Source organism: Zosterops lateralis (genome assembly GCF_965231275.1).
Source record: "Zosterops lateralis genome assembly, chromosome: 7".
NCBI classification, from domain to species: Eukaryota; Metazoa; Chordata; class Aves; order Passeriformes; family Zosteropidae; genus Zosterops; species Zosterops lateralis.
The window spans coordinates 21,965,425-21,975,616 of NC_139767.1; the positions used below are offsets into that span (position 1 = coordinate 21,965,425).

The following is a 10,192-nucleotide window of genomic DNA, read 5'->3' on the forward strand; positions in this document are numbered from 1 at the left end:
CCTGTTTGGCATATAAAAAGCAGCTCTGATTTTTAAAGATAACTGTAGTTGTGGTCCTCTGTGTAAAAACTTTTGGCAAGTCCATCTTTTGGGGACTGTACTGATTAGAAAAGGTATTATAGGAAATAACCCTGAATTTTAATAACTCTTTCAGCTGTAGCAGTTGTAACTTTTAAGTTAGGATTCTTCACTTACAGATGTAGAATACATCAGGCTTAAATTAAAATTTTAGTATTCTTCAGAATGCTTGTCAGTTAGTTTATCTATAGAAAAATGTAATTTTCTCCCCATATTTTTTAACAAATTATATAAAAATAGGCTTTTAAAAATATATTTTAAATGGAAAACAACAGCATTGTTTATTCCATACAACAGATACTCTATAAACCATTTTGACTGCCTATAAACAGTTTTGTATATTTCTTTGAATGTAGTGGACTAGTTTTTCTAACCTACATAATGAGGCTGGGAGGAAGGTAAGCAAAAAGCCCCATCCTTTGTCTCCAACACTATAACTCATGCTATAAATAGGCCACACAGACTCCTCTAATAATACTGCTTGTATTTCAGCAAACTATAAATTTTGCTAGATAATTGTATGAATGGCCAGGTGACAGGAAGATGCTAATATTCAAAACTATTTTTTCATTAGCACATGCCTAATGCTGCAGTTACAGCAGTGCTGAAAACAAGCAAGAAAACTTGTGAAATCCCAATAAGAAAACTTTCAGGAATGGACTGATTTTTCTGAAATTAGGAATATGCCTATTACTGAACAGGTAACAGGTAACCTGTCACCTGACTCCTGTCACAAGACTCAGCATTGTTTTCATTTCTATTCATAGTTTATCCATAGTGCTACATCTAATTCTCAAATCTCAGCCACATTAAAATTCTCTACCCTCCTACTGTCCACTGTGTTTGTCTGTAAAGCACACAGGGAAAAAATCTACAAGCAAAATTGATTTTAAAGGGCCAGGTAGTAGTTGGTAGTAGTTGTACTATGAGAGGATTTTTTTGTTGTGTTTTGTTTTTTGGTTGGTTTTTGTGTTGTTTTATTTTTTTTAATTAAAAAAAAAAAAAAAGTGATCAAAGAGCAGTACACTCCAGCAACTATAAGAGACCTCATGAAGCAGAAAAATCACTGAGAACCAAATTGAAAATGTACAACAGCAATGTCTTGTCAACACTTCTGTACAGAGCACAGACATGACAGCTAAAACAGACAGAAGAGAAGATGCTTTTGACAGCCAGTGTGCACAAATTATTCCTTGAGTCAGATGGCAGCAACAAGTTACCAACTAGAAGATCTGCATGACAACCAACCATCCATCTGTATCAAACACCATCTGGCCGAGATGACTCTGGCTTCTGTGTGCTTGACATGGCTCCCAGCTCTAGAGACTGGCAAAACAAGTGGCCTACCGGTAACTTAAGTAGTAAACTGTTAACAACAGCATGGTGGACAATCCAACAGTGTGTGGAGGCCACACAATGAACAGAGGAAGCTACTAGAGTAAAGCACTGTACAAAGGTCATTCAAAAAACAGGAGTTTGGTTAAAAAAAACCCAACACAAATAATTAAAAAAAAAAGTAATTTTACTATCAACTCTTTTTGAAAAATATTTTTGTTCTCTTTTGAAATCATAAAATTCAACTACTGAAAGTTTGATTAGGACAAAGATTTAAACTGGTAGTAATCCTTTATCAAAGGCTTTAAATTTTTAATTTCCAAACCAGTGAAACTGCAAAGAGCAATCTTGCAAGCATTTAGTTCACTTAGCAGTGATGATCTCACACTTTTCTGGCTTTCTTGCATAGACCTTAGAAGGACTATCTGATCTTGTACTTGATGCCTTGTTTCTTGGTCAGAAGATTCTTTCATGAACTTTTAGATGATTCAGGAGTATTAACTTAACTGCCTTTCCTTCAAATAGTTAATAGTTCATCCTAAGAGACAGAATTTAAAAGATCTCTAAACATTCTAAAATGTCTTGCCTTTTGTTAATTAGTTGCAATTTCAGCATAAAAAAATCACACTACTTATGCTTGTTATGTATAGAAACCTCTACAGATTTACACCAGCACTGCTACAAGACTATTCATAGAGACAGACTGCACAGTGGATGATTGCACACATGACTGACTTGGAATGTGTTCTGTGATGCCTTGGCTAGTTCATTTTGCCACACAAGGAGACGGCAAGATTGGGCCCAGATATGAGTATTTTCTATTAGTTCCTTCCCTGCTTCCAATTCTACTACTGCTCCATAACTTGACGAAGAATATGGTTCATCGGCCCCTGAACAAAGTCCCAGACTACCAGTTCTACTGAGTATCAGAAAGTCCTGTGGGAATGAAAACATTCAAGCCTTCCTGGAACAGAGGTTACATAGCTGGGCAGAAGATGCATAGTAAAATGACTATGACAAAGCCCAAACCTGATAGCTTTGAAATATGCTGTCCTACTTGAGAAGTTCTAGAGGAGTTTTGACTGAACTAATGTTTTCTTCAACAGACTAACTAAAACTTCAAAGGTGCTTCTTACTGGTAAGAATGCCTCCAGAAACTTTTTGCTACTTCGTTAAAGAATAAATATACAGGTTATTATTTTTAAAAGAGGAATACTTATTCTAGCAACTTTCAGGTACATTTGTCACAAAAATTGTTGAAGCTATTTATATGAACAATATAAAAAGTTTCTTTTTAAGAATGCAAATTAAATTCCAAAAAGTACTTCGTTAAAGTTAGGTAAATTTTATATACATTTTTGCTGTGTTTACATTAGAAGACTTCATTAATCCTCCAATATAGACAACACTTTTCCAACCTTTGAAACTAATAAGAAATTTTTAAAAAATCCAAGGTCAAACCCCCACCTACTAAATTCAAAGCTGAATGAGTTACTTTGCAGTGTACTGGCATGGTTTCATAATGGCAATTTCCAACTTTAACAGATGCACTAAAGTGTGCATAGCTAAAGTGAAACTGGTATCTACATGTACTACCATCCTCCATGGGAATGATGGCTTCAAAGATAGAATTCAGATTCCAACACCTACTTTTTGCTGTAGTTCTTTCACAGCATGGTCCCTATCCATGCACGCTTGTCGATAGGCTTCGTAAGCTCTGTTAAGCTGCTCTCCAATGTTTTTGTCCATAATTCCCAAGTTTGTTTCATCACTGGAAAGATGGTCAAGTTAACAGACCTGAAAAGTAATCAGAAGGAAAAAGAGAGAACACTAAGAAACAGCAGTATATAGCAGTATATAACTAAACTCATATATAGGTGACTTGTACCACTGTTGTATTCAACTGATACATGCAGTATGTTTGACCATTAACAGCATACCTTGAACTATAACACTGTTCAACTCAACATTTAATTTTATGTCCAGGGATAGGTTTAAACAAAAGACAAACAAAAGCAGCTTAACTCTGAATCAAATTCTGGATGTATAGAACGTGTAAATATATCTGTAGTTACAGTGTTTAAGACTGAGACTTAAAATTGGTGCAGATTACCAGTTACCTGATTTTATGTGATTTCCAAGAGTTTAATGTTTGCATAATTGTGAAATAAAAACAACATTAATAACCAAAGCTAAACTCAGCTTTTGGCATTGTGTGGAAAAATCATGCTATGAAAAGCCAGTGTCCAGAGACAGAGGAGAGCTGCAACTTTATTTGAATGAAGGGAGGAAGAGAGTCCACTGGGACACACACCTGTGGAGTTTTCTCTCTCGAGGTTTCGGAAGGCACAGCCTCCTTTTATCCTGAACTCCCGGCCGCACATTGCCCTCTTCCTTTCCCCATTGGCTGAGGTACTAAGAAGGTACAGCCTTCCTGATCTGCCTACCACATTATACCCCAAAGTTCAGAAACTCAGGCTTGTAAGAACCCAATTATCTGCATCAGGAGTCAAACTGTCTAGGCTCTGCAACAAACTTGCTGCTTGAAGTTGGTAAAGACATTAAGACCCATTTCAAAGATCTTAACACCCATACTCTCACCCTTGGGATTGTTTGTAAAGACATTACCACACGTTTCCCATCAGCATTAAGAAATAAATAGATAAAAATTCAATTAGATCACACAAACCTATCCTATTCTGTGCTAAATTTGAAAATGTCAACACAAGCTACCCTAAGGTAGAGTTAAAACATCTTTTATCTAAAAATCAGTGATACCAACCAGTATGAATTATCAAGACTTGGACCTTTTCACACAATATTATGAACTTTTTACACTTTGTGTACAATTTCAGTAACAACTCCCAAAACTACAGCTTGGACACATAAGACTAGAACACTATTAAATGTCAGACTCCAATTTCAAGAACTTTGCAAACACAGGTAACTTGCTTCTATAGCAATGTATGATACTAATTTTAAGATCAAAATGTAGCATAATACAAGTACAGTAGAGAACAAATTAGTGAAGTCTCAACCCCCACCCCACGGTCCCCTGTAAAAAAGATAGCAGCATTAAGAAAAAAAAAATAAATAGCAATTTCATCTTTCCTGGTATTTAAAGCAGTGTGGACTACCACTATCTTCTCTCACTATCTCTTGGGGTTATGCATAAACCACAAATATTACCAAAGAAAGTCACAGGAGGATAAGCCCAGCGAGAAGAGTATGAGGGTAACTTGCCTTGGACACTGCTCAAAATTCTGAAGATTGCAGCTTGAAGATTTTGTTCATGTTTCCTTGCTTTTGAATATCTTCCCTATTGTAGGGCTTGAATACAGAAATGTGGTCTGACTTTTCTAGAAGGTTCAGCAGAGTACTGAATGGACATCACACTTTTTGGTCCTGCAAATTTTATTTTACTGATTTGTTCCTACAGAAAAAGACATTGTATCTCACCTCTGGCATGGCTGTACTTTAATAGCAGCAAAGTGAATTCTTTAACAACTTGGAATTTTTTAGGGATCCTTTGATGTAACAAATGTTACTGAAATCCAAGTTTAGAAGTTTTGCACAAAAGGCCTACATTGCTTCACATGAAAGGCTTTGTTTGTTTTGACTTGTTTTGTTTTCAGTAGTTTATAATCTCCAACTGTGCATACTGTCTCAAAGCATTGTTAGTAACACAGGCTACTTCATCCACCTCTTTCCTCCCCCAGAGGGTATCCCTTCACTAAATGGAATATTCATGTTCGTATATGGGACACACCTTTAAAAAATGGCTAGGCTTTCTTTCCTTTTCAAATGAAGGACTGTTCTATGTAGTTCAATGAATAAAATCATTATGAATAAAATCATAAAATTATATCTGCCTTCAGGGACAGGTGTTAAACTGCAGAGGGCATTGTTATAGCTGAAAGTGACTGTGAAAGTGTGTTCTTACAATCTTTAAAAGCTTGTAAAGTTTGCATCAGTATTGATTTTGTACTTTTCTGAAATCCTCCCCTGTTAACAACTTACCTAGTAAATGACATGTCCTTTACATACAACAGATAACTACAAAAAATGAGTGCAGTGGGATTTAAGAAATTATGTTCCGCTTCTAATGGAGAGAATAGGGCTCAGCTCCATGTGACTCACAGTTCACAGAAAATGAAGGTGTTAATTTCATGCAAACTCAAATCTCCATTTGAACAGCAGCATTTAAAACTTATATCTAATCTCCAGCCTTTTAGTCATTCATTGTGACTGGGAACATTAACAAAGAGTGCTGCTGTAATCTGGACTGATGGTATCAAAAGTAATTGATCCAACAGGCAGAAATGTAGCACAGTGTCTGATTTTCTATTTAGTATGGAAAAATTACTTACTAGTACTTCCCGAAACTTCAGACTCTATGAAGTAAGAAAAGATCAGTGAAAGCCATTACTAGTGACACTTTAAGATGGCACTGTAACTAGAAGAATTGGTCCTATCTTCGCCCCATACCCTAGACATTCTTCTTCGACCTTACCCTTGCCTTTCTTGAAGCACAGGCAACCTTGCTGTAAACTGTATCAGCAAACCAATCCAGTTTAAAACTAAATACTAAATATATTTTTGCTGCATTAGTTTTAATGCAGGTCAGATCTACAGACCACTTCAAATGGCACAATAACACAAGGAAGCCTGCACAGGGACAGAAATCTGCAACAGGCAGACAGAACTCCTGTGTTCAACAGCAGCGCTGGCTTTGAGTTGTAACATTAAGTCACAGTTATGTAACAGTGTCACAAGTCTGCACTGCCACTGAGAAGGACAGGCCAGCCTTCCCCCATCTCTGGCCCTGCATTTTTGCTGCTTGCTGGTACCGCTATCAGTACTTCCATGCTGCACAGCTGAGTATGCCAAAGTAGCTCCCTACTTCCTCAAAAAAGCAACAACAAACCCCCTAAAAAAACCAACCTCAAAATTAAAACTGGAGCTAGCTCACTGCAAGGCTGCTGGAGCACTACTACCAGCACAGGGAGGCAGTGGGAACATGCGACTAGCCGTGGGCAGGACTGCCGCAGTCTAGATTTAGATTGGATTAAACTACTCTGTAGTCACACCCCGGGTTGCCTGCTGCTGGAATAAATAACTGCTTCTTATGTTATCTGTCTCATATCCAGAACTCCTTGCAGTTAGAAAAACTGGCTCATTTTCCTGCTTCTCCTCCATAGGCATCAATATTTATCAGGGAATTTGCCAACTGTTCCTTGTCATTTACCCTTCTCCCTGCATCCAATGAGGAGAAAAAACTCCCTCCCAACAGGCCTAAAAAAACCCCCCAAAAAACCAACAAACCAAAAAACCCCAACCCAAATATCCCTGCTATTTTAATCAGTTATGATTAGTTATGCTGTATCCAAATGGCAGCTGGAACATAATTCAGCTCAAAACTGACAATCCTGATCTTTAGTAATTTACATTCTGGATATTCATTAGATCCTAAAGACTTTCGCAGTCATTAACAGCAGTATGTAGTCAGCATAGATGCAGCACTACAAAATGCTGCATTTATTCTAACAGGGACAGAATTAGAGGAAGAGATTAGTTAAAGAGGTTGTCCTGCAAGTGTGAATACCTGAGTGCTATGCTGCTGGAGCTATGGCAATGACAACTGGAATTTCATATTTGAGTAAAGACTTGTACACTGGATAACCACTGGGTACAGCTAATGTTGTAAGACAAAGTTCTAAGTAAACACACCAAATGAAACCTCCAGATTATCTTTAAAAACTTGCTTCAAATCAGAAGCACTTTGTTGATGTAAGTGGCGGGAAAAAAAGAGATAGTAATATGCATTTTTTTAGTCAAATGCCAAAAAAGCTCCAACAGAAAGATTAGCAACATATTTCTGCTGCAATCCCAGCTCCACGGCTCGCTAGAGTTTTCATACTGGTTTTCATATTGCCTCAAAAACCACCTTAAATTCTGAAAGAGAGATTTTAGCTAATCATGTGTATATGCACATTCATTCATAATACACTTTCCTACCTCTCATAGTTTCATGAGAGAACACAGGTGCCATCCAACTGCAAGTACTTCTCTACATACTCCTGCTTTCAAAACAGATTTTTCGATTGCTATATTTTGTAAGTTACACTGCCATCATCTTGAGAACTGGAAGCCTGTTGAGGTAATCAATTTGAGAGACACTGAGAGGTCATTAAACTTTTTTGTGTTTTGGTTTTTTCCCTTATTTTTTTTCTGAGTAGACACAATTCCTGCTTTGCCCGACGGCGGGATGGTCGTTAACAGAGCAGGAGCCCCTCACAAGGTAAAAGCTGGGCAGCCCCGGTGCGCTCGGGGCTCGGGTGGCGATTCCCGGAGGGCTGGGTTCGCTCTCCCCGCCGCCCGCGGGGGCAGCCGCCTCTTCCTGCTCCTGCTCCTGGCCCGGGCCATGGCCCCGGCAGCGAGCCCGCGGACCCCGACCCCGACTCCCCGCTCCCGGAGCGCCTCCGCACGCAAACCACGCGCCCCGGCCCCGCTCCCGAGCCGGGCCGAGGGGGAAGCGGCACCGCCGGGAGCAGGGGGCGGAAGCGCGGCCCGGGAGCCCCGGCTCGGGATGGCCCGGTCCGCGCTCCGGCCCCGGGCCGAGCCCCGCCGCTCCCGGAGCGCGAGGGGAGCGTGGTTTCCCCAGCGACTCGGACTTACGAGCGCCTCACGGAGCCCGCGGCCGCTCCCGGCACAGGGCGCTCGCTCCTGCCTGGGCGCCTTAACCCAGGAACCAGAAGCGACTTCCTGCCCTGCCTCTCCCCGCCCTGTGACGGGGCGCTGCCCGCGCCGGGCCCGGGTCGGGGCAGGGCAGGGCAGGGCAGGGCAGGGCAGGGCAGGGCAGGGCAGGGCAGGGCAGCGCCCGCCGGAGCCGCCGCGTTCGCTCAAGGGTGGGATGGGACCGTGTCCGCTCGCCTCCGGCTGTCGGGCAGTGCCTCCTCTGTCTGGCTGCAGAACACCCCTCAAGCAGCCTCTGTGCTCCTCCCGATGTCCACAGCCCCTTCCTATTTCTGTCTTTCCATGACTTAGAGTGATATAATAGTAGTTACATTTGTAATATACTTTTCACGCTCAGGGTAGTTTCTCTCTGAATGGTCTGTTGTAGGTTACTACAAGGGCATTTCCCCGCCTGCTTTTATTGCATGCAGGCAACGAATATAACCTAGGTAAGAATAATGGAAACACAGTTTTAATTTTGCTACTGCTACAAGCCCTTCTCTCTCTAGGTCACATGTATAAATACAACTTTTTTTCCTCGAGGTGCGTAGGAGGATGGGCGCTGATGGGAGGGAGAACATGAGGCGTTTGTTACATACTTGCCCAGGATACCATCACAGTAATCTCGGCTGTCTGGGAACCCCAGTGAACATGTCCATGCAGCCGAGCTGTGGTGTTTCTTCTAGGGCAGAGCTTTTTGCTTTGCCCACTCACAGTTCAGAACTTCCATTCCAGCTATCACAAGCCACCTCCCCTGGGCGCCTGCCCTTGGAAGCCTGAGGACTGAGCTCAAACTTAGCCGCAGAAAAAGTAGCCACATGTTGCTCTTTGTGCTCTTTTGAAGATTATTTCTATTACAATTTATCTTTCCCGCAAAGACTTCAGCAAGTCTTTTGGTCTGTTTTGGCCTGTACTAAGGCTAAAGAAACTTACAGGCAAACAGCTTAACAGGCCTGTAAATATACTTCCTGTTTGGCCGTTTTTAAGAACTTCAGGTGAGATCTGAATGAACTATGAAGATTCAGAGAGAGTTTGCTCTTTTAGCACGTTTCCAAGAAAGGGGGATTCAATTTTCTTTTTCAGAGACAGTGTTTGAGACATCCATGTTAAGGTTTCATTCAATGAGGTCTTAATAAAATAGAGTATGGGCAAAAAAGTCTATTGTTTCTCTTTTAATTCTACATATTACATTTTTAGTCAGTTTTGGCAAGTAGTGAACCACTTAAAATTACAATGGATATATCAGCTGAAATATAACCTGCATTTCTTAAATTCAGTTCAATAGATGCAATATAATTTAACTGATGCTATATTTAAAAAGGGATAATGTGCAGAAAAGTACAAGTGGGTGTTGTCTGATGATAAGCATGCCTCAACTAATGTTATGGCTACCGAAGTTCAAATAGAGCTATAACATGTATGCCACCTCTGAAACACTACCATTGCATGTTAGTTGTTTTAGGGGGGAAAATTGTTTATTAAATTCTAGGAATGTACTTAATGTAAATTTGCTTTGAAGGTCTCAAACTCAGCAACTCAAAACTGACAGCCATCTACAAGCATGACTTTTCAAATCACATGCATTAATCTCTTAGTGCTTTATCAGTAATATTCTTTCACACTAAAACACAGAAGAAGCTGGTTTTTTCCTCTATCATCATTATTTAATGCCTTCTTTCTTCACATTTCCTCCCCCCAATACAATAGGGTGTATTTTACAAGATTTACAGTAACCCATCTTGAAAATCTTAGGGACATCCAACCTTTGAATAAATTAAATAGAAAAGAAGAAAAATACACATCTCTATTTCATAGCTAAGTTGATCTCTAATTTTTTGAGCATTTTCTGCTTTACAGTCAATTACTACATTACTTTTTATCCTTTCTTCCTCATCTTGCTTTCTTTGTTTTTCTGCTTCCTTCTCTTCTGTCTCTGTATTCCCTTCCCTACAGCTATTCCAGGAACAACTTTCTGTATTGCTGGCCCACATCAATATTTCACACTTTTATGTCATTGTCAAGGCAGGATTGCTTTCCTATATGT

The 10,192-nt window shown here is 40.1% G+C and overlaps 1 protein-coding gene across 3 annotated transcripts in view; it reads right to left on the reverse strand.

The window, feature by feature from the left end:
• The window catches only part of TANK (TRAF family member associated NFKB activator), a 28,085-nt gene extending 19,889 nt beyond the window's left edge, over positions 1 to 8,196 (reverse strand). For 2 of the 3 annotated variants that reach the window (XM_083865338.1, XM_083865337.1), the window contains exons 1-3: positions 8,092 to 8,194; positions 7,432 to 7,565; positions 3,064 to 3,210 (exon numbers count right to left, since the gene is read on the reverse strand). In XM_083865338.1, coding sequence (XP_083721464.1) covers positions 3,064 to 3,162 — 99 coding nt within the window. In that variant the 5' untranslated portion in view covers positions 3,163 to 3,210; positions 7,432 to 7,565; positions 8,092 to 8,194. Of the gene's footprint in view, positions 1 to 3,063; positions 3,211 to 7,431; positions 7,566 to 8,091 lie in introns of all 3 variants that reach the window. The other variant, XM_083865339.1, reaches the window with a different exon arrangement.
• Positions 8,197 to 10,192: the final 1,996 nt, after the last annotated feature.